Source organism: Botrytis deweyae (genome assembly GCF_014898535.1).
Source record: "Botrytis deweyae strain B1 chromosome Unknown BDEW_005, whole genome shotgun sequence".
Taxonomy (NCBI): domain Eukaryota; kingdom Fungi; phylum Ascomycota; class Leotiomycetes; order Helotiales; family Sclerotiniaceae; genus Botrytis; species Botrytis deweyae.
The window spans coordinates 1-23,966 of NW_024066212.1; the positions used below are offsets into that span (position 1 = coordinate 1).

The window sequence follows — 23,966 nt, forward strand, 5'->3', positions numbered from 1 at the left end:
TTAAATAATTCTGATTTTTTAATATTATCTTATTTATCCTCTTTCTATAAAAAGGCTTTTATATTCTTAATGTAGTATTTATTCTAATATATTATTATAATTTTGATATTCTTTTTCTTTTAATTATTAATAAAAATAATCTATTAAAAGGCTTGGATTTGATATAATAAATTGATATCAAAAATATATTAAGAAAATATCAACTAACAAACCTTTTTCTAAATATAATAATAATTATATTTAATATAAGAACTCTTATTATAATAATAAAAATCTTTAAAAATAAAGAATATAATATATTTGAAGTAATAAAAATATATAGGGATAATCAACCTAATAAAATCTACTATAAATCAAGTTATAATCACTTAAAGATTAATAGATTAAGGAATAACTATAATAAAATAAAAACTAATGAAAAGATAATAAAGAATAATTTATTAAAAAAAAAAAAATTTAAAAAATTGAAAAGAATTTATAGAGTTTTTAGTAATCTATTAATAAAAATAATAAATATATTAAAATATTATTTATTAATTATTTATAGCTTTATAATATTTTTTTTTTTTTAGTATATAGTATAAATACAATTACTCAATATCCCATTTTCTTGTATTATATAAACTAAGTTTGAAAAGTAAATATATATATTTCAAGATATAATATATAATATAAAAAGCTTTATTACAATTAATCTATATAAAGACTAACAAGAATATATAAATAGCCTTTATAGAATTATTTCAGACTAATACCAATCTATATATAATTATAAATTATAGAATTTTTATAATTTAGAAGAATTAATGAAAAGTCTTTATGCTATATTACACCTAGTTGATTTATTGCTATTATCTACTCTAACATATATATATTATCTCCTAGAGTGTTAACTATAGCCGGGAAATGTAGTTTGTATACAAATTGTTACGTAAGCGGATACAATAGGAGTTATAAGCTTTATCACTATACTACGTACGTAATCTATTTAAAAGGTATAGTATTAGGGATCGAGTCCTGATAGCTTACTACTATACATATACCCTGTAATACAAATAAGAATATTAATAACTTTACAAATTATACTAAATATAAAAACTATTCAATTAGAATTTAAGAATAAAATTTATTAATATAATAACAATTAGAAATTGAATTATAAATTTATTTATTTTATTTTAAAAAAATTTTATAGAGTTTTTAAATTCTATTATATTTCATTATCAAAATAAATACAATTTACAATTTCAAGAATTCTCAGATTGTAATACTTTAATTGACTGATAAGATATTATCAGCAAACCCAGCCGTGGTTGGTACTCTAGGGGATAGATTTCAAAGGGTTAGAATGATTACTTGAATTCTTGTATATTTATAAATATAAAGAATAAAGGATAATTTGATAAGGAAATTCGCGTAATTTCCGGAAGGTATTTATTGAAAATACGCTCTTGTAGTTTGTAATCAGTGAGAGAGAGTGAGAGTGAGAGTGTGAGAGCTGGAGGGAAGTGGGAATGGTGATGGGAATGGGGATGGGGATGGGGATGGGAATGGGGATGGGAATGGGGATGGGAATGGGGATGGGAATGAATGGGAATTTTTCGGTTGAACTTGCCTGCCTCTACGTAACCGAAAAAAGCGGCGCAAATTGAGTACCCTTTCAAAGATCTTTTTTAATAGATTATAAATTCATTTCAAACTAAATATCGAAATTTGAAAAAACCAAACGAAAATTTTAGTCTTTTTTGTATTGGTATTAAGTATTTTCATTATTTAATATTATATCGAGAAGAGATTTTAGTTGTTGAAATTCTTTTGAATGGTGGTCAATTTCCGCCGCTTTTTTCGGTTACGTAGAGCCTGCTTGCCTTTGGTCCGGGCCTGGGTAGCGGGTAGTGGGTAGCGGGGTTGAGAGGGTGTGTAGCATGTGTGGCGTGTGTGGGGTTGGGGCTTGAGTCTTGAGTCTTGGTAGGTTAGGGGGTTACCTAGGCTCCTAGGGTTGGATCTTTTATTTGTCATTCGGGGAAGGGGCTTGTGGGTTGTTGGTTGGGGGTTTGTGGTGTATAGGGTAGGGGGATGGTAGGGATAAAATGGTGAGGGGTGCTGGGGGATGCTAGGGGATGCTAGTGCTGAGGAGTTTTTGTATATAGATTGGGGGGTGGGAACTTTTGGGGAATTGGATTTGGAGGTTTGTGGAAGCAAGTGTGGTTTTACTTGTGTATTTATGTATTGAGTGAGGATTTTGAGATTTTTGGAATGGAGGTTGAGAGATTGAGAGATTTTTGAAGAACTAACTATAAGGAATTAGATTAATTGGGAATTTGAAAGGGGATGAATGTGATGAATGGGATGGGATAATTGGAGTGAGGATTTGGTGAAACTTTGAACTCGATCTTGATATTGATAAGTACTAAAGAAAGTCTGAAAGTTTGGAGAGGAGGGGAATAGGTTCGGGAGATTATTTACTATTCTAGGGATTTTTTTCAACTGGGGTGGGGTTGCGTTGATTCTACATCTTCACTCATCTCAGCGAGGTTGTTGTCAATTATCGATCGGGGTTTTGCTGGAAAGTTGGGTGAGAAGTCGAATATATCTCTGAGAGAAGATAAGATGTCGAATTTCTATGAAGAGATCGAAATTCCAGAGATGGATCTCTGGAGTATATTATTTGAGCGGGAGGACAAACCATTTTCGAATGATCAAGGTATTTCTCTTGTTCATTACTTTTCCAAAATCTCAAAATTGAAGGGAAAACTAATACTCTTTAGTCCTCTACGCCTCCTCCACCTCTTCACACACCTACTCCTCTATCAAATCCCAAACCATCTCTTTTGGCCTCGGTCTTCGCCACCATTACTCCTTTGAGAAAGACGATGTCCTGGCTCTTTTCTCGGAAAATAATATCGATACTCCTATTACCATGTGGGGAACGCATTATGTAGGTGGAATAGTCAGTCCTGCGAATCCGGTATATACGAGACGGGAATTGACGCATCACTTGAGAGATTGTGGGGCGAAGATTATTGTCACGACGGGGGAATTGGTGGGGAGGGTAAGGGAATGCGTGGATGATATTGCGAAGGAAACTGGGAGGTGTATTGAGATATTGGTGCAAGGTGGTGAGGTTCCTGAAGGGGAAAGGGGGATTCGGGATATTTTTATGAGGGATGAGGGGAGAGGTGAGAAGAGGGTTAAGGTAGACCCGGAGAAAGATTTGGCGTACTTGGTGTATAGTTCTGGAACGACGGGATTGCCAAAGGGGGTTATGTTGACCCATAGGAATGTGGTGGCGAATTTGATGCAAGTAGCTTCGAGGGAGGGGAAGTTGATGAGATGGGATCGTGATCGAATTTTGAGTGTTTTGCCGTTTTTTCACGCGTATGGTATGTTGTCTTTCTTCTCTTCTATTTTGTTTCTATTATTCGTTGCACGCAATGGGCATTTTTCTCGGCTGGTCTAACAGTCACAGGTCTTCAATGTCTCGTCCATCTTCCCTGCTATCTCGGAATTCCTACCATAGTCATGAAATCTTTCTCTCTTCCCACTTTCCTTTCTTTGATTCAAGAATTCAAAATCACATACACATACGTCGCACCACCGATAGTCTTACATCTAGCAAAAAGTCCAGTGGTGGAAGAATATGATATCAGTAGCTTAGGAAATATTGTAGCAGGTGCTGCACCGTTGAGTAGAGAGTTGATTCGCATGGTGAAAGAGAGACTGGGAGTTGGGGTACGGCAAGCGTATGGGTTAAGTGAGACGAGTCCGGTGACGCATATACAGGTACGATGAGATTTTGACATGAACAATCAAAGCTTGCTAACGCTTTGAAAAAGCTCGAATATGATAATGGTCTCGGATCGGTGGGACCACCCTTGGCAAATCAAATTGTCAAATTCATGTCGCCGTCGAATATTGAAGTACCTGTGGGTGAAGAGGGAGAAATTTGGATTTCGGGCCCCAATGTATTTTTGGGTTATCATAATAATCCGGATGCTACTTCTGCGGCTTTGGTTGCTTCTTCTCCCGCTTTGAAATCAAAATATCCATTCTTCAAAACGGGGGATATAGGATTTCAAGATGCACACGGAAATATGTACATAACAGATCGTGTCAAAGAGTTGATCAAGTATAAGGGATATCAGGTTGCGCCAGCAGAGTTGGAAGGGGTGTTGGTTGAACATGAGTGGGTGGAAGACTGTTGTGTTGTCGGAGTTTTTGATAAAGAGCGGGAAACGGAGGTTCCAGTTGGATTTTTGGTTGGAAAGGGGAGTATAGGAAAGGAAGATAGGAAAGTGTATGGAGAAAGAGAAGGAAGGGAGGTCGAGAAGTGGTTAGGGGGTAAAGTGGCGGATTATAAGAGATTAAGAGGGGGAGTGAGATGGGTGGAAAGTATTCCGAAAAGTGCTAGTGGAAAGATTTTGAGGAGAGTTTTTAAAGATCAGATTAAGAAGGAAGAGGAGGGTAAGATTGCAAAACTGTAGTTTTGATAATTTAAGACGGGAAAGGCCTTTTGTTTTCGGAGAAGGTGATTGATTTAGCAGATATCGATTGTTAGATTGTCATTTTCACAGCAATGCCCAATATTCTAATGTGATTTGAGCCGTATAGATTTAAGATCTAAAACGATATCGAACGTTGGAAATCACTATGTAGGGGGCCAGACGATGTGAAATCGTATTGAACCCGTCGTTAGTTTCCATGGTATACAACGGAGATAACCTTCCAAAAGAGGTATATGTCGTCGCTCAGGTTGCGAATGAGTGATTCCAATGTCTGAACACCACTGCACATATCCTTCAAGTGCTTATCATTACTTATTCAATCAGCACGGGTAGTCCCCTGGAAATAAGTGATATAGATCGAAGAGAGTTGAGACCAAGAATGTAGGTAAATGCAATAGGAGTTGAACATTTGGCCAGTGCTGTGTGTCCTGTTGATAAATTCGCCATTAGTATGAAGGAGTCTCGAGGGAGTCGATGATTAATAATCCCTCAACATATCATTCGCGAAAGCTTGTGGCTCTGGGGTAAAGTGGTTTCGTGGGATTTCTCCGCAGCATCTCCGCGCCTGGACCTCCAAATTCATGGAAGCTCTCCACCTGCTATCTCTCCCACATTTCATGGGAAGCAACCCCTATGCGACGAGAAACATCTATGATTCACATCAAACAGTAATCATATCGAAAAGAATAATGACGGGTGGCACGCTTCCATAACTGAGACCACGCCACATTCGTGCAGCGCGTGAGGTTGTGTCTCACATGTGCGAGCGCCGTATAATAGACATTATGTTGAACTTGATGTCCTCATCAAATTGTAGGGAAATGCTATTATCTATCAACCGATATGAGTGAGTTATGAAATTATGATAAAGTAATAAATATTTAACAATGTCTATGCGCAGATAACATTCGTCTCGAAGCTCGAAGCGCGAGAATTGCAACAGAGCGCGATCAAACTCCTAGCTGGAATCCTTTCCTAAGAGGTAGAAGATGGGCCGACAATGGCTTCGATATGAATCGTCATGGAAGGAGGGATGAGGAATCTGGAAGAGCAGAAAGTGACACGCATGCTATACCTTCACGCTTGGAACCAGCTCACACACTCTCGGATTCAGAAATCCCTAAGCTTCGCCCTGGTATTGAGTCTTTATTCGCCATAACAACCTTGGATGAGAAGCCTATGCGTCCATTGTCCACTGGTAACTTAGGTACTGAGGGGGCTGCGAGCTCCAGTCTCGGAGAGCATCACCGGTATCGTTTTTCACGCCCCTCTTCCAGCCCCGAAGACAAACCAAACTGTGAAATTGGCAAAGCAAACGAATATGCGAGAAAGCGCACATCACCATATGAAAATTTGATCAAACAAATAGTTGCAATTTTCTGCTCATCATGGTTGTCGCTTCTTCTCCCATTTGTGCCCGCAGGATTTGCTGCAAATTATACCGACTTACCACCGGTCGTCAATTTCATACTGAACTTCATTGCTATCTTTCCAAGTGCTTCTATTGTCGATATGGCTATGGATGAAGTGATGTTACGATTTGGAAATACCGTGGGAGGATTAATCTACATGACTTTTGGAAACATCGTACAACTCGTGACCTCGATTCTTCTTCTCAAGACTCGACAGGTTGAGATTTTGAAAACTTCACTAGTTGGGGGAATTATTGGTGGAGTTCTTTTGATAATGGGCGCGAGTTATTTCGCAGGTGGCATTGATCGATTAGAGCAGTCTTTCAATGTCAGCTCGGCAAGTTATGTCGCTAATTTCTTAACATTATCTGTGGCTAGCTTGATCATCCCAACAGCATCTCATGTTTTTGCCAATTCGACCCCGGAGAATATTGCTGCGCAATCAAGAGGGACTTCGATTGTTTTGTTGTTTGTGTATGGCGTCTATCTATTCTTTCAGCTGAAAACACATTCATATGTCTTCAATCCAGAAGCTGGCTTGGTAATTTCAGATTCGTCACAGGCTTGATATGCGCTGACTTTGATTGAAGTATATCAACAGGGCACCAAAAGTAATTGGCAAAGTCGCCACAAAGAGCACGATCACCAGAAGTGAGCCTTTTTCTCCGTCAGCTGTTTCTTCCACCGACGAAAATATAGAGCCTCATCTCTCTATGGCGGTCGGTATAATTACCCTCATCATCGGAACAGTTGTGCTCGCCTTTAACACTACTTTCGCCGTCGACAGTATTGATGGTCTGACAGCCCACCATGCCTCACCCAGTTTCGTTGGTCTAATACTTCTTCCTTTTCTCAACAATGATGTTATGCCCATTACATGTGCACGGATGGATAAATTGGACTTGAGTATCATGGCATCGGCCGGCAAGTCTCTTCAGACTTCACTACTAATCACGCCTTTGGTGGTGATTATTGCGTGGATTTGGGGGATAGATGATATGGGTTTATTGTTCGATGGGTTCCAGGTGGCATCTCTGTTCATGGCTGTATTGCTATTTAATTTCCTTATTGCAGGAGGAAAGAGTAATTAGTGAGTACATTTGGACTTTGGTTTAGAACTTGCTAATCAGGTATAGCTTACAAGGTGTATTGCTACTTTCAATCTATGTCATGATAGCCATAGCAGCTTGGTATAACTGAGCGGTCTTTAAGCCCCAATACGGTGGGGATTGGATTTCAGGTCTATGAGTGTTGTCGTATTCCTATAGAGGAAGTTCCATGATTAATTCGCGCTTTCGGATGCAAGCACGTATTCATAGCAAGGGTGCAATCAAATCATTGTAATGAAGAGGGATCAGAAGCCCCAGCACAGAATAGTAACTCTTCTACCATCTATTTTCGAGAAGGGAAAACATCGGCACCCGCGATACTCAATCACGTCACGTCCCACTTCTCGAAGAGGTACGCTCCGTATGGCGTGATGGGCGTTCGCATAGCAATCCACCTTAGAACAAAGAAGGTAGGTCGAATGAGATACGAAACTTTGACCCTTGCATGTTTCACATGTGGACATATCTTACGAACTGTTCAATAGACACAACACATGAAGTGCTTGTATGCTATCTCCTTGTGCCTTCCTCCACGTGCTGGAAAGCTTGATCCACTATCTATCACCCAAAGTGTTTTTTCTGTATGAAAATAGCTTGATGGGTCATTGAGATAAAAGAGATCCTTATGGAGAGGTTTTACTAGATATTCAATATGATTTCCTAGACGTGGATGAGTAGAAACTAAAAACTGTCGGGATATGGATCATGTGACCGCACTAGCGCAAGCGCTAGTGCCTCGGCGTTCTAGCATATACGTTTCGTAGCCCTAGCTTTTAAAACCTCAAACAATATTACAACAGTATGAATCATAGTACTATATTGTCTTCACCACCCCCATGGTGGTACCAACAAAAGCCGATGTCTAAAATCGCAAGGTAAAGATATATATTGCAGTCAGCAAGTTGCATAGAATACCTATTCTCTCACAGCCAATCAACCCTCTTATTATTATCAAACTTTTAAAATAAACCTCCTTGATTTCCATAGGAGGAAGCTGCATTCGATATCCCCTAGCAAACTTTGAATGATGATGTAGCATCCCCAAAGATCATCCATCAGCCCTCCAACAGGAATACCAACGTTTCTGTGATCTCGGACATTATAGAGTAGGCGGAGATACCACGGGCCTTACCGGCAAAGCAGTGCCGACATTGCATAAATGTTATCCACCTATAATTGATTGGCTGTTCTCACAAAGCGCACGCATGTGCGGCGGACTCTGCGATGCAAGTGTGGAGAGTTTTGGAAGATAATTCAGTTGATTGATGGGGAGGTATGAGGTATTTAGAAAAAAGTATATAAGATGCTCGATACTCATTGAAGAAAGAACATCTTGTTTCACAGTCAACAAAGCTTCAATTTAAATTTCAATATCATTCTCATCATATTCGTATTTCATCCCCTTTACTAGTGTCGCATTAGACGAGCCAAAGTAACCTAGCTCTTCAAAGTTTGAAGAACAATGTCTTCCAACATCAAGATCGACCCCAACCTACCCGCTGATACAGTATGGTTCAGTAAGTTTTCCTCTCTCTCCATCCTTCTACATCCCCCAACTAACAAACCCCAAAGTCACCGGCTGTTCATCCGGCATTGGAAAATCTCTCGCCCAAGAAATCTTCAACGCAACAACCCATTCCATCATAGCCACAGCCCGCAACCCTTCATCCCTCTCCTATCTCCCTAAATCACCACGTGTTCTCGCTCTCGCTCTCGATGTAACTTCGCAATCCTCCATTACCGAAGCTCTAGCTAGCGGTCTGTCCACTTTCAAACACATTGATATCCTCGTTAACAATGCCGGCTATGGCGTTTTGGGCGATACAGAATCTATTCCTGATGACATCGCTCGCAAAATACTAGAAACAAATTTCTGGGGCGCAGTCCGTTTAACGAATGAAGCTGTCAGGATTTTCAGAGAGGTCAATGGAGAGAAAGGTGGATTAGTCATGCAGCTCAGTTCGATGGGTGGTGTGTTGGCTTGTGCAGGTCAGGCTTATTATCATGCTAGGTATGATTTTTGTCCCACACAAGATCTATGCGTCTTCGATATCTAACCAGCACCAGTAAATTTGCGCTCGAAGGTCTCACCGAGTCTCTTTACCACGAAATCCCCAAATCCTGGAACATACGTTTCCTGATTGTCGAACCGGGTGGAGTCAAAACTAACTATTGCACCTCGTCCCTTGTCAAGACTCCCACACATCCAGCTTACATGGATCCTTCTTTCGGTACACGTCAGCTGGAGGCATGTTTAGAGAATCCTAGTTTGGAAGATTACATGGCGGACCCGGACAGAGTTGCACAGATCCTCCTCGAAGCCACGAAATTGGAGAGAAAGGGAGAAATGGGATTGAGATTACCGGTGGGTCCCGATAGTTGGAGTGCTATCAAGGGCAAATATGAAGCGGAGTTGGGGGGGTTGGAGAAAGTAAAGGAGTTGAGCTGGTCGACTGGAAATGAGAGTATTGTGAAGCTTACAGGATCTTTTTTTGAGTAGATAGGAGGGCTGTAAAGAGGTGGGGGCGGAGTTGGATCTTGTAGGAGATTTGTGTACCTGATGTGGAGGTATTGTAAGGAAAGCAAGTAGTCGTAGCATATTTTGATGGAGTAGATGGTGCAGCTTCAAACTAATAGCAAGTGAATACGTATATTCCTGACTCTTCTTAATAGTAAAGTCCGGGTCAGGTGAGATTGTTGCAACATATTAGAGACCTTGAGCGCTATCTTTCTACCCTGCAACACACCAAATATTTCTTTCTCTAGCGCAGTGTAAAAACAACTCATCTTCCGTTGCCTATAGAAACTTTTTTCAGGGACTAGCGCTTTCGTGCATGATCAAATTGACAAAGCAAAGGTCATCGAAGGGAAGTATTTATAGGACTAAGTAGCTTGTATTACTCAACTTCCCGGCTCTCCACATCAAAGACGTGAGTTCAACATAGAGATATAAAAGTGTGTAGGACATAGTCAATGCTTTCTACTAGAATCTCATCCACGGATATACTCTTGCGGAATAGGTCTAGACCTCCAAAGACTACATCCACCAGATTTGGCCGCGGAATCAACGAAATATTGATAATCTCATCAGGACGAGACCTTGCTCGTTCACTTGATTTTTGCCAAAAAATGTCACGCAAATGAAGGGAAACCAATCACTTAGAGCAACAGAAAAGTATCAGACACTTTCACATCACTGTAAAGACTTGGTGCGCTGAAATCTTGAAATTCTCGGAGAAACCTATATCAGTAAAAATTTATACTTCCATTTCCAGGATCCAATTGCATCCAAAAGAAATGATGATCGAACCTCCCAGAATATGCCACCCACCATCCGTATATATGCAAGCATCCAAACTCCTTTTGACCCTATCCTACCCTACCCCTTCCTATCCCATCCAGTTTCCCCATTGTCCGGTTTATGCCAACAAACCCAAAACTCCATAAGCCACCCAACTTATTGCCAAAAACACTTGGTTCGCTCTAATTTCATTCGTCAACCCAATTGCATCGTTGAAATCTCCGGTACCTGGAATTGGCATTTTTGCTTTGCCCTTCCAGAAATCTCCTACGTATTCCCTTGTTACAAGTAAAACTGCGAGATTGACTGCCGAGAGGGCAAAGATCGTACTACTGCTGTAGCGAGAGAGAAGAAAGGGAGTGGCGGTTAGAAAGCTTAGGAGGAGCTAACAGGAAACGTTAGTTGTTGTCAAATGAGGGGTACATGGGTGTCAGAGGAGGAGAGATGAAGACTTACAGCTCCAACGCTAGCAGCTTGTGTGGTACGTGTCTTGAATAATTGCTCCTCGGCGATATTTGAATATTTTGCAGCTTTTACAGCTTTGTCCTCGTAGGAGAGGAGCTTTGGGATTGCAATTGAGGATAGGTAGAGATTGTATCCTGTAAAGGCAATTTGACCAGTGCCAATGAGACCGAGTATTGCGGCGAATAAACCCATTGCGATTGTGTTTTGTTTTTCTATTTATGATGGAATTGAGGCTTTAAGTATCTGCACACAATTGAGATTGTAAAGAGAAGAAGAAGAATTTAGTTCGTTGTAAGTTGAGGTGCGATGAGAATACATGAATACGAACATGCCTCGAGCTTGGGAGCATGCCCAGTTTAAAGCCATGATGTCATTTTGGACACGGGATCAGACAATCTCTTAACCCGCTCTCATACTGACTCGGTACTAACGTCGTCGTCGTCGTCGTCGTCAGTACTTTTTTATATCTTCAAAGCAAAAATGGTCTACTTCTTCAGAATGATTGACACTGCACTGCGATGATCGATTTGTTATCTTACGAAATATGTTATTGTATGATCCAATTGCTATCACAAACTACCCCGCATCCATACTTGGATTTGACTTAGCATTGCCCAGTCAAAAGCTTGACAATCCTGAGTAATTATTCAAGATGAATTTTTACCAATTATTTGCTACATGTTGATAGTTCAAATTTCTATACTCGACTTGAGATTTGGAAATTTTACTCAGTGCTCATCATATTTGGCCTCTGACTTTTCGTGTTCTCCTCCCTTTTATTATGTTATGTCGTGTTTCTAAGTTCATCAAGCTCGGGATTGAAGCCATGTTCATTAATCGAATCTGCAAGGCCTCTGATGTTTAAAGACCGTTCAGATCTTGAATAGGAATGCCAGGTAAGACATGGAAGACTGGAAGACTTGCAAGTTCCGAATAGGGAAGGATTGGAATACTACTAGTGAGTTTAGATTGCGACTTCTCCAAAATTCAAAAAGAGATGGGAATTATAATTATTATAGCAGATCCCTTTCGTATCCTTCAATCTTGGAACGGCGTTTTTATATCTTAACAAGAATGGATTGTATTAAGAATCCCCAGTATCTGCTGTATCAAGAGAGCGTACACTCCGCATTTAAGGATATCTACAGATGTCTTCAAATCGATAATGCCGATTCTGATATGTTGGCGGAAGAGCTTGAAATGTTTGTAAGAATGGGTATGTTATAAGTGAGATGTTGACGAAAGCGGCTAATAGAATCCCAGTACACTCGCACCGAAAGCAAAGAGGTTACACCGACGATTTCTCTAACTGTCCATTGATTCTCAATGACCAGTTCGACACCGAACCAAACGAAGGTGCTCAGACTCCGTCATCAAGGTCCTATCCATTCACATCTCTTACCGTTCATCCTTCATCATCATTTCCACTGTGTCCTAAAACTTTCACTTCATTCCCAAAACTGTCGCCCGAGTTGCGGCAAAAGATTTGGCGTCTATGTGCTCCTGAACATGGGCGTGTCATAGAGCTGAATATGTCTGAAGATTCAATCTTTCCCACGAAGCACCCTGCGCATGCTGTCTTTCATGTGAATCGAGAAAGTAGAAAGGAACTCCTATCTGTCATGGGATACGAAACTCTGATGTTGGAAAATAATCGTAGCTTGAGGATTGAAGCATGGAGTAGGGATGCTGTTATCAATTTTACACATGAAGTTCTTTTTCTCAACACGCCAAGAACAGAAAGTAGTATTGAGCGTTACTTATCCGGCCGTGAAGCTGAGATACCAAACATGATATTGGCGCTTAAACAAGCAATGAAGCAAGACCAATTAGAAAGAATCAAAACACTGGCTATATCCATCCAGTGGGGGTGGGAATTAATGACAGAGTTGTCTTGTCATCTACCTGCATTTCAAGGGTTACCTGCATTTCGAGGGTTGGAAACGCTCATCTTGGTTTTAGAGAAGGAAAGTGACGTTAGAAAGAAGGAAATAGTTCTCTCGAGAATAAACGGACGTACAAGTTTGTATGATCAAGATTTGTGGATAGCGTCATGTACTCTACAAGGAAACGCCAAAAACACTATTCGTCGTATTCAAAGAGGGAGCTACACAAGTTGGAACGCGCCAGAGCTGGTCATGTGTCTGAAACACACTCGTGATTGGAATCAAGACAGATTCATTCCGGAATTCACTTGGAAGAAGGTTCCGTTGAAAGAAGATCCGTGGAAACATCGTCACTAAGTTCTATGTGCTTTCATAATTGATGGTTTCCATGCAGAGGCAATGGTATTCAATTGAATTACGGGATGAAGAGATCTTTATATGTATCTCAAATCAGCGCAATCGCCTCCAGGTCAAAGGAAAGGCCTCTATAAAAACTGTATAGTTCGAGAAGGATATCGAAGTCACATACAATTTAATAGCGTGTTGAAGAGGAATCACAGGAAAAGAGTTGAATAGATTGTATCGAAGTCTAAATTTTTCTGACGGAAGTACATAGCATACGAATAATTGAAACCCATCAAGATTACGTCAAAAATAGAGGACTTGGTTTCTACTTGAGTTCAACTACAAAGATTAACAATTCTTTGTAACAATTCAGTTCTCGCATAACATTCCACATTATCTTTACCTGGGCATTCACCTGAGAACCCTTCAAATCCTGCCGACTAAGGCGTACTGTATGAAAGGTATGGGTAAATCGTACATCACGAATATCCCTCTGGTAGAGAATGATATCCCATCTCGCAACAAAAGCAAGAGTCAAGGAATATAATGGGTCATAATCAAGAAAATTTCTATCATCTCCCAATCTCCCAATAACTCCTTCTCGAAACACCAAATTTTTCTCAGGGACCAACGATACAAGATCCAAAATTTACCGAGACTCACATCAGTAGAAGATCTTACCTATAATTCAAGCACCTCGAAGCATACCACGTTCAATTCTTGTGAAACATCATCACATCTTAAAAACGAACAACCAGTCAAACAAATTGACCCTACAACCCGCCTTCCCCCCTCGCCAAGCTTCCATCTATATTCCAGCACTCTCATCCTGTGCAACTACCGAATTTGTGTCACACATTTACATAATGCTATACCAATAAGGAGAGACATGGAGATCTGCAACAAAAATCGGGAAATTCCTCGGGAAATTCCTATCCCATCCCAGGACTGCGGGATAAATTCTTGATTCTCTACCTGGTGTGTCTTACCCTGAAACTGTAAAGTAGATGGTATTATTGAAGTAGAAGGCCTTCTCCTTCAATAATCGGGAATCATGGTATATCATTCATTATTCTTACACATATCATCTAAATCCAACCAGAAAGTATTAATTTCTCTACACAGTCAATCAACTCTCCCCCCCCCTTTTTTTTTCAAAAATAAAAATACAGACTCTCCTCATACCACTTTGAAATAAATCCCACACAAATCATCAATTACACTGCGAAACAAACCTAATTCTATTTTCACTCATAGAACACCATTTTCTCTCACAACCTGTTATTAATATCTCACTCTTCTAGCATACCCACCCAGCCAATGCAGTTTCAAAATGTTTCTCCCCCATCTTCTCCTCTGCTTACTTGGTGGGTTACACACACACTGTCTTGAAATAAAAGACACACCAATACTCAAGTGAAGCAAGAAACTGCACAGCTATTTTTGTCTTGGTATGAGATAGCAGTACCGATAAATAGATTTTTTTGTAGTTGGAAATTTTTAGTAATTGGATAGAAAAGATGGTTTCTCTGGCTGTGGTGGATATTTTGGTCTTTGAATCGCATCTCATTCTTACATCAGCAAGGTTATTCTATTTCGTCTCCCGAGTGTTAGCTTCATATCTAGCTATCCGAAAACTCAGACCCAGCTGCTAAAGCGTCAGATGTCGATGTTGTGGTGGCTTCTGTGAATACTTGGATACCTAGACATGCCCTGTTCATCGTTGCCCTTGGAGTTGCAATACCCAACTTAGCATACACCATAGTATCCTTCAATTCCAAGATAAATCATAAAAGATATTAGTACAGCTAGTTGGCTAACTAACTAGCATTCACTACCCTCATCAGCTATCACCTGGGCAGCTATTACCGATCATACATATTTCTTCTGATCGCTTAGTAACCGTTTCCTTCTCGATCCATTTCCGAGCCTATCAATCCCATCAAATTCCTTTACTCCATGAATAGAATAATAAGCAGTAAAGATCTCATCTCAGTATACACCATTGTATGACGCACTAGCATCTTTCACCTTATGGACATACTACAGTACTATTACAACATCGAGAAGATACAATTGTACACAATCCCACATATTAAAAAGTATGGTTTGCGCTCAAATCAAAAGCCAACCTTGGTACTTGTGTTTATCATCACAGATTATGTAGTTCGATTTACACTCAAATGATTGCTATCAGACTGTCATCCAATTTCAGAAAGTAATCTCACTCTCAATCAGATATCCTATCCAGTTTCTCCGTGACACTTAACCCCATCCATTATTCGAGAAAGTAGAAATGTGAAAATAACATATATATAATCTCTTCGTGCTAAAATTACCCGAAGAAAAGTATATGAATACATACATACATAGCCTCTATTAAAATCACCCATCTACTTCGTCCGTCATAAGCAATTAACATCTCAACAGGCACATTCAAAGGCTCTCAATAACTCCTCCTGCTCTCCTTCTATATCTTTCTCTTGACATTTCGTAGATGTATAGACTACAATCATAAACTGTTTGCTCATCTACCTCCGCTAAGATCGATTTTTAGTAGTTTGTACCTATCTATCACAACCTGGGCAGTTTGACACGAATGATCATAATGCGTTTTCCTTTTCATCAAGATCCTCTCCTCTTCAGATGCTTCAAGATTTCCAGAAAGAAGAATCTCGTATTATAGTAGTTAAAGTCTACATATCTCCCCAATCTAGTTAACAAGATTTGGTATACTAAACACCTCACAATATCTAACTTTGAAGTTAAAAAAAAAAAAATTGAAAGATAGAAATGTGATTTCTATTCCATCATAGCCATTTGATTCGAAGCCCAAGTGAAGACTATTTCCACTGGAATCTGAAATCGTGTAATTAGCAAGGCACTCAAAACTCATCACCATCCAAGCTCCATTTCAAGCTCCCGAGGTCTACAAGCTCCAAATCCAATCTTCAAGTAACACACAACATACCCCATAATCAACAACCTCACCACCGAAATCATCTTCTCTTCTCTTCCCTTCCCCAAACAAACACCCAAAGACACCTGCCTCCCTTCAAATAACATCCCAGCACTAACCCACAAATCCAACATTTCCCGCCAAAAATCCAACCCGCAAACCCACCCATCCAACTTCCCTCCCTAATCCCCTACCCGTATATCTCCCTACCCCAGAATTCGGCTACCATGTACCGCTTCTTACGACCCCGGTTCGTCACACAACTACCGAGTAAATAAACAAGGATCCAGGTACATCCATGGCATACCATACCATACCATACCATAGGTAACCTATTCCCCGCCTGATCCTCCTCTTACCTCTGCGAATCACACAGTACCGTATGTATTCATAATTTCGTATTTTAGCATGCCGAATTCTTGGCTCGGAAATTACATATACATATATAAGTATTTCTTTTTAACAACAATTGCGTAATGCAGATAAAAATGAAAATGACCGTCCTGTATCTTCCATACATCCGAAACACGAGGCGATGACGAAAACCTTCTCGTTTTTCACTAACTCACTCACTCACGATATATTTCTTACCACCCATGCTAATCTATCAATCTACCCATCTATCAATCTACCATTCAAACCAGCCATAAATTTCCCCAGAAAACAGAAACCCAAGCGCCAAGACGCGGATCGATCTCAAGTTCAATTTCATTCCCCTGCATCCACATCCTCATGCTTATATACATAAGCCGATCAATCAAATCCATATCCACATCCATCTATCAATAAATCAGTTACACAACACACAAGCCATTCCAACAACCAATCTCCTCCACTCCACACATCCAATCTTAGCAAACCATGACAAATGCATTTCATCCATCCCATCCCATCGCATTACACATCAACTTAACAAAGCCTCCACAATTACATTAAACATATGAGACATATACATACATACACACACAAACCGCGGCAACGACAAAGACAGCGGTAGCGGCACGGGATAACTGACTATCCATTCAAAATACACGCCATCTAACCATCTACATCTCACCACCCATCACGTAATACCGCGAAGTAAGGCGTCAACGGCTTAGAAGCACGCCTCTTTCGGATCGCACGAGCTAGAGTTTATCTATTTCGAGGCTGGCGATGTCGATATCAATGTCAATATCGATGTTAATGCATGAGTGAGTGTGTGAGTGAGTGTATGTCCGAGAGACATCGCATGTATGTATGTACGTAGTACGAACTAGTAATGAAGAAATTGCAATTTATAATTTATTTTTATTCTTCCTGCAGGAGATGAAGATGAAGATTCGCGAGGGTCGTTACGTTACGTAAAAGTGTAGGAGCTCCGTACGAACGAATGAGTCTCATAGTATCATGTGTGGAGAGACACGGAGATTGTATCGCGGAGTGTGAAGCATGTAACTCATGTAATATGTATTGTCTAAAGACGGACGGACAGGACAGCTTTGGAGATGATCGTTGCCGACGGGAAACTTCAATAACAATTTACATCAAAATCAAAATCAAACTCAATAACATGACTTGGCAAATCCATGCCCGGCGACGCAAAGGAGATTCGCCTTGAAAGTCCTCAAGCCCGGCTGAAGTTTGACCAACAACTTACGTTTGTTAGCTGAGGAAGTCAAAGGCAGAGTTCGAAGAAGATCATGTGGATCGGACATGTTTCTCTGGGAGAAGTAGCAGCTGAGTTCTAAATCAGTCGTCCGTCCGTAAGCTGGCTGGAGAGGCTTTGTCTATTGATAGATAGATCAGTACTTATATCGAGCTAATCTTCATCTTTTTCTTCTCAACAGCTTCAATCGACAGCTTCAATCATCACACTGCAATCTTCAAGCTTGAACAAACAATTCACTTGACTCCAGCACCATCATACAAACACTTCTCTGCCTTCAACGCATTTACAAACATCATCGCCGAGATGCAGCTCATTAATATCATCATCCTCTCCCTCGGCCTCAGTGCCTCTGCCATTCCCGGTTTGTTCCATCCATCCATCCCCTCCTCCGAATTTACATCTTACTAACAAATCTAGTACCTGGGGATGACTACTCCGTCTCGCAAAATGGCGGAAACAAGGGTGGCAAGAACGATAATTACGGCAATCACGATAACTATGGCGATCATGGCAAGAACGATAATTACGGCAATCACGATAACTATGGCGATCATGGCAACAGCGGTAATTACGGCAACGATGGAAATCATGGCCATGACAATGACCGTGGCAATAACGGCAATCATGGCAACAATGGAGGCAACAAAGGTTACGGCGGAGTATCTCACTCATACAGAGATGACAAGCACGACAATTATGGATGGAATAAGGGTTATGGTGGAGACAACAAAGGTTATGGCGGAGACTATAACAATGGCGGCAAGAATGACGATTACGGCAATTCTCATGGTTATGGTGGAGTTTCCAACTCATACGGAGATAACAAGAATGACAATCATGGATATGGTGGAGGATATGGAGAAGACTCTATTCATAGAAGAGGAGGCAGAGATGACAAGCATGACGATCATGACAAATATGGCAAAGGCGACAAGCATGACGATGACAAGCATGACGATGACAAGCATGACGATGACAAGCATGACGATGACAAGCATGACGATGACAAGCATGACGATGACAAGCATGATGGAGAAAAGTATGACGATGACAAGCATGACGACGACAAGCACGACAACGACAAGCACGACAACGACAACGACAAGTACGACAATGACAAACACGACAACGACAAGCACGATGGGGAAAAATACGACGGTGGAAAGAATGACAACAACAACTGGAACAACAACTGGAACAACAACTGGAACAAAGGCACCAACGGATATTCCTCCTGGTAAAAATTCCACTCCCCACATCACGCATACCTGTCGTCTTGACAAGACCTCATAGAGAGACAGGCGAGACAGGGGAGAGAGATAGAGGAGACAGGAGAGATACAGGAGAGACAGGAAAAAAAGAAAAGAAACATCTTCGCGTATGCACCTCTCCCTACCTACCTACCTCCCTATACCAGAAGAGATGGAGGAAAAATTTCTCAACCTTATCCAATTTTTCATTTTCATTTTCTATTTCTATTTCTATTTCTATTTCCCGCGAATTCTACAATCATTTTTTCATTTCAGTTATTTTCATTTATTTCATTTCAGATCATTTCAGATCATTTCAGTTATTTTCATTTCCGTTCATTTCAGATCATTTTCATTCATTTCAATCCATCACAGAAAAGAAAAGAATATCCCTTCCTTTCTTTCTCTCTCTCTCTACCATAGCATAGCATAGCTTGGAATTATAACCTACCTACCAGAATTACAGATAACAAATAACATATATATAAACAAACATCTATCTACCTTACAGTAATGACTTGAAAAATCCTTCTTTTTCATAATGAAAAGGGGTTGATGAGAAACAACAAGGCACACTAATAACACATGAAGAAAATCTACTCGAATCTTCCCAAATCTTCTCAAATCTTCTCAAATCTTCTCAAATCCCCTCGGTCCCAGTGAGTTATATGAGTTATTATGTTATCTCCAAGATGAAACTATCAAGACTTGGGGATTTGTCTGTTTAGAGATTAGGCAAAGGGGTAAGGGGATTGATGTAGTGGATATCTTATTAGAGAGTATATACTACCACCCACCTATTCAAAGTAAAATGATAGAAATTGGTGGAATGGAAGATATGCAAGACAATGAACAGATGTTACGTGTCAACCTGCACTAGCAGTGAAACGTTATGTATGAGGCATCTCATATTAAAAGATGTTGAAAAAGAATACCTTTAATTTCGTCTAATCATAAGATTTTGGATGTAATTTCTCATCTAGGTATGCGTCCAGGTATCATGTCATTTCTCAATTCCCCCCTCTAACTCTCATAATTCATTTTTCTATCCCCAATTACCCTCCACATCTCCTCCACAATATCCTTCTGCCCACTAGGCGCCCCTCTGATCGCCATATATTTCCTCCCATCAACCTCACAATTCCACTCTCCAGGATTACCACCAACCATAATGCCTCCCGCTTCAACCAAAATACACCACCCAGCTGCAACATCCCAAGCCCAACAACCTCCCTCCCAAAAAACATCTTGTTGTCCACTAGCCACATGTACCAAATTTAAAGCGGCGCTCCCTAACCCCCTTAGTGAATGTACCATCGCGCCTCCATCTTCTTTGGCTGCAGATAATTTTCTGAAGACATCGCATTTGAGATCGAAATTATGCCCCGAGCGATCTGAGCCCCATTCTGCGGTTACGAGACAGGTACTCAAATCTTTTAACGGTTCTGGCTCTTTTTTGAGCGGCAGGCTGAATTTTTCCCCATCTTTACGAGTTACGAATGAGCCGTGACCCTTGATTCCCGTGAAGAGGTCACCAGTGAAGGGATTATATACAACTCCTACACTGGGAACTTTGTCGATAACGAAGCCAAGAGAGATACAGAATGCGGGGTATGCATGGACGAAGTTTGTCGTGCCATCAATGGGATCGCAGATAAAGGTTGGGGCGGAAGTGAGTTTAGTTTCTCCTTTGACGAATGTCTCCTCGCCAATGAAGGAATAGGTTGGGTAAGCGGCGGTAAGGCGGGTGGAGACCATTGCTTCGACTGCTTTGTCGGTTTCGGTTACCAGGTCGGCGGCTGTAAAGGGAGAAGTTAGGGACGACGATGTAGAAGCAATTGATAAGTGACAAAAGTGTATGATTGTTATTCACTTACTGTTCATCTTGGTCCCAGAGCTCAAGTATGAAGGGGTTGCCGACATAATCATACGACCTGCTTCATGAGCAATGTCGATCAAGAGATCGTGGATTTCTTGGAGGTTGACTGCGGCCATCTTGGAGATCTGCTAAAAGAATGTAAAATTGGTGTTTGGTTAGGAGTTAAAAAGAGTATGTTAAAGTAAATAATATTCAAAAGGAGACCCTACTTGGATGTAATGTAAGGGGTTTAGAGTTGGACAAGTGAGCTCCAAAGTGGGGTTAGAGGGGTTGTTCAGAAGCTATCTTATCAGCACGTGGGAAGCTCTTGGAGCAGGAACTGGTGGGATCAAGTCAGGGAAGATTCCATATATTCCCTTTGACGCTAACCCGTGCGATACAAAGAAAACAAGAGAAAGACAAGTGACAGGTTTGGCTGAAGATATTAGTGGCTTCTACCAACTTAGATGTGATGATATAGCACTGGAGCCCGTTTGGAATAGGGGGCAGAAAATGTGTCTGCCAACGAAGGTTCAAAACAGGTATATGTATATTAGTCCATGAGGCCTTTCATTCATCTAGAACGGACCTAACAATACCTAATCTAAAGATGCCAGGATTATACACAGCTTCAGTAAAGTCGAAGCACCCAAGAATGTTTTCCGGTGCTCTGGTCTCAGATCTTCATTGCTCAATAGTGCAGAAGAAATTGTGGGCAAATTTTAAAATAGGAAGTGCATTCGTAAAGTTTCTTCGCTCCGTATAAGTACAGCCTGCCCTGGAATATCGCAAAAACCATTCACCCATTGTACCGTATCGCCATTCAGAAATCATAACCTCCATGCGTTACCATCTTACATGTTCTCTCTAAACATTGACCTTCTCTCCGAATGATTATCATCATGCGCCTTATTTTTTGTGTCTATTGGTCTTGGACTAACACCCCTCAATTCGGATGGATCGTCGAAAGGATTGTTCGCTGATTGTATTCCCATCTCCTCATCATAACGTCTATCGAGCCCAGCTTTTGATCCTCCAACATATGGCTCCGCTTCGCGACTTAAGCTTCTGCCACGTGGAGGACTTGAGAATCCAGGTCCCGTACCCGACGTTCCCGCAGCTCCCGAATGACCACCATGTAAACCGAGCTCTTGTTCCTCGAAATATCCTCCAGGTCCATATGCATCAGCTTCTGTTCCGACTCGGGCATCCCAAGCATCATCAGGATCCAGTGGACCAAAACCGCGATTTGCTGCACGACCGCGCACGTTGCTGCTCAAAGGTTCCTCATACGCTCCTCCGGCTGATCGATTGTTGCGATTCTTTAATCCATTAACTTTATCCTTCACCCATCCGACCACTCCACCTTGTCCCGACCCCGATCCGCCATATCGATCAGATCCGCCTTTGAATGGGTTGTAAGATGATAAGGATGGTTGTGGTAAGCCTAATCGTCGTGCGCGCAAATGTGTGTAAACAATCCAAGCAACCCCTCCGATGACAGCGACGATCAGAACTATGATGAAAAAGGCACCTACACCCGAAAAGTGAGCCATTATTGAAGGATTGAATGATTGACCATATAAGGTAGGATTATTGTTGGTGGGTGATTGCGATAACTTTTATTGAATTATGGTGGAAAGGCAGAGAAGGAAGGTAGGTAGAGGTAGAGGTAGGGTAGGTAGGTCGGTCGGTAATCAGGCCAACAAACACTTGGTGAGGCAGTGTTTCGTCAGTGCCAAAATGATGATAAGGTCGAGAAGCAGCCAATCTTTTTTTTTATCATTGATCCAAAGCCAAACAAGCTTTTCAACAAGGAAGAAGCCTGTGAGTGTCAAACTTAAGTGTAACCACAAGAGAACTTTTGAAGATGTGAATCCAAGTTTGACGTGAAGAGCAAAGAGCATGTTGTGGTTTCTCTAATTTGATTGGTGTCGATAATGTGAGGGAGGCCGTTAGACTTGGGAAATTACAGTCAAGATGCAAAACAAGGCTTTGGGGGACACAATGACAGCTAAAGGGATTCATCAATCGAGGCTCTAAGTTTTCTGGTCACGTGATAGAATGCATTGGGTGAATGTGTTGTGGCGTATATTTGGAGTGAGTGTGGTGGTGTCTGGTCGCTGGTAAGTAAGCAGAGTGGAGTGGAGGGAGTGGAGGGTGAAGAGTGAAGAGTCAAGAGAGAAGGAAAGAGAAAAGACAGAAATGAGAAAAGACCGAAATGAGAAAAGACCGAAATGAGAAAAGACAGAAATGAGAAAATCACTCTTTTCTTGTGGTGGTCAGATCAGATCAACCGAATTTTACCCCGCCAGAGGAATTAATTTGGCTACCAAATAGCAATCAATGCATCCATCATCCACCGTCCACCATCCATCCATTCATCAATTGAACACGGTGCCTGTGCTGGCTGAGGGGAAAGAAGTCGATAATATTTCATAATTCTTCATCGATGTCAGCTGATCAAGGCAGGTCATAAGATAGATGTTGATATTGTATATCAAAGTATTCAATACTGTAAGGAGGTATCATTAATTACTAGCAAGCTCACTTCATCGCTTCATCGCTTCATCATTCCATCATTCTATCACTTCCTCAGATACCGTCTGAAATTACCGGTGTAATGAGAAAGCAACACACACCCACACCATTTGAAAAACTCATGACAAGAGTCAATACCTCCGACATCAATACCTAGTCAACATACATACCTAGCATGCCCACTCGGTAGGTATCATCCATAGTAGGTAGACGAGGCAGACGAAGCAGACAAGTTAGACATGTTAGACAAGTTAGATTTCTTCTTCTTATATTACCGCGGATATGTCAAACTATGCCTTGACTACAATCAGTAAGGAATCCCGATGCTACACTACCATACTTACGAGTCCTTTATACCTCTCTTGACTCTCTTCCGAAGCTCTTTGCTTGCTCGTACCCACCAACAATGAGACATCAGCTATGAATCTTGAATCTTGAATCTTGAATCTTGAATCTTGAATGTTCATTATTCAATACGTAGGTATTCCTTTATTAGAAATATCATTCCACTTTCTCACACGTTGCACCCGAAACTTGCACAATCTCATAATCTCACAATCTCATAATCTCAAAGATCAGATAAGACGGATCTACACATACAAAGTGGAAAAAGGACGGATCCCTTGTAAACTTTTAGTCGGCATAATGTGATATTTGATGCATTGCTGCAGATGATTTCCAAGC

At 40.9% G+C, this 23,966-nt stretch overlaps 8 protein-coding genes across 8 annotated transcripts; 5 read left to right on the plus strand and 3 right to left on the minus strand.

The window, feature by feature from the left end:
• Positions 1-2,610: 2,610 nt before the first annotated feature.
• On the plus strand, positions 2,611-4,484 carry EAE98_002656 (uncharacterized protein; the record flags this gene model as incomplete). The annotated part of the gene is made up of 4 exons (XM_038950276.1): positions 2,611-2,704; positions 2,769-3,383; positions 3,470-3,783; positions 3,837-4,484. The coding sequence occupies 4 exons, from the start codon at positions 2,611-2,613 to the stop codon at positions 4,482-4,484; spliced, it is 1,671 nt and encodes a 556-aa protein (XP_038812805.1).
• Positions 4,485-5,348: 864 nt separating this feature from the next.
• Positions 5,349-7,117, plus strand: EAE98_002657 (uncharacterized protein; the record flags this gene model as incomplete). The annotated part of the gene is made up of 4 exons (XM_038950277.1): positions 5,349-5,352; positions 5,407-6,458; positions 6,508-7,007; positions 7,054-7,117. 4 exons carry the CDS (start codon positions 5,349-5,351, stop codon positions 7,115-7,117), a joined length of 1,620 nt encoding a protein of 539 aa, XP_038812806.1.
• A 1,371-nt stretch (positions 7,118-8,488) lies between these two features.
• EAE98_002658 (uncharacterized protein) lies at positions 8,489-9,526 on the plus strand (the record flags this gene model as incomplete). Its single annotated transcript, XM_038950278.1, has 3 exons — positions 8,489-8,543; positions 8,599-9,037; positions 9,094-9,526. 3 exons carry the CDS (start codon positions 8,489-8,491, stop codon positions 9,524-9,526), a joined length of 927 nt encoding a protein of 308 aa, XP_038812807.1.
• A 919-nt stretch (positions 9,527-10,445) lies between these two features.
• On the minus strand, positions 10,446-10,984 carry EAE98_002659 (uncharacterized protein; the record flags this gene model as incomplete). The annotated part of the gene is made up of 2 exons (XM_038950279.1): positions 10,446-10,712; positions 10,784-10,984. The coding sequence occupies 2 exons, from the start codon at positions 10,982-10,984 to the stop codon at positions 10,446-10,448; spliced, it is 468 nt and encodes a 155-aa protein (XP_038812808.1).
• An 882-nt stretch (positions 10,985-11,866) lies between these two features.
• Positions 11,867-13,035, plus strand: EAE98_002660 (uncharacterized protein; the record flags this gene model as incomplete). The annotated part of the gene is made up of 2 exons (XM_038950280.1): positions 11,867-12,008; positions 12,056-13,035. The coding sequence occupies 2 exons, from the start codon at positions 11,867-11,869 to the stop codon at positions 13,033-13,035; spliced, it is 1,122 nt and encodes a 373-aa protein (XP_038812809.1).
• Positions 13,036-17,936: 4,901 nt separating this feature from the next.
• On the plus strand, positions 17,937-18,874 carry EAE98_002661 (uncharacterized protein; the record flags this gene model as incomplete). The annotated part of the gene is made up of 2 exons (XM_038950281.1): positions 17,937-17,994; positions 18,051-18,874. The coding sequence occupies 2 exons, from the start codon at positions 17,937-17,939 to the stop codon at positions 18,872-18,874; spliced, it is 882 nt and encodes a 293-aa protein (XP_038812810.1).
• Positions 18,875-19,906: 1,032 nt separating this feature from the next.
• Positions 19,907-20,878, minus strand: EAE98_002662 (uncharacterized protein; the record flags this gene model as incomplete). The annotated part of the gene is made up of 2 exons (XM_038950282.1): positions 19,907-20,682; positions 20,761-20,878. The coding sequence occupies 2 exons, from the start codon at positions 20,876-20,878 to the stop codon at positions 19,907-19,909; spliced, it is 894 nt and encodes a 297-aa protein (XP_038812811.1).
• Positions 20,879-21,595: 717 nt separating this feature from the next.
• EAE98_002663 (uncharacterized protein) lies at positions 21,596-22,297 on the minus strand (the record flags this gene model as incomplete). Its single annotated transcript, XM_038950283.1, has 1 exon — positions 21,596-22,297. The coding sequence occupies one exon, from the start codon at positions 22,295-22,297 to the stop codon at positions 21,596-21,598; it is 702 nt and encodes a 233-aa protein (XP_038812812.1).
• Positions 22,298-23,966: the final 1,669 nt, after the last annotated feature.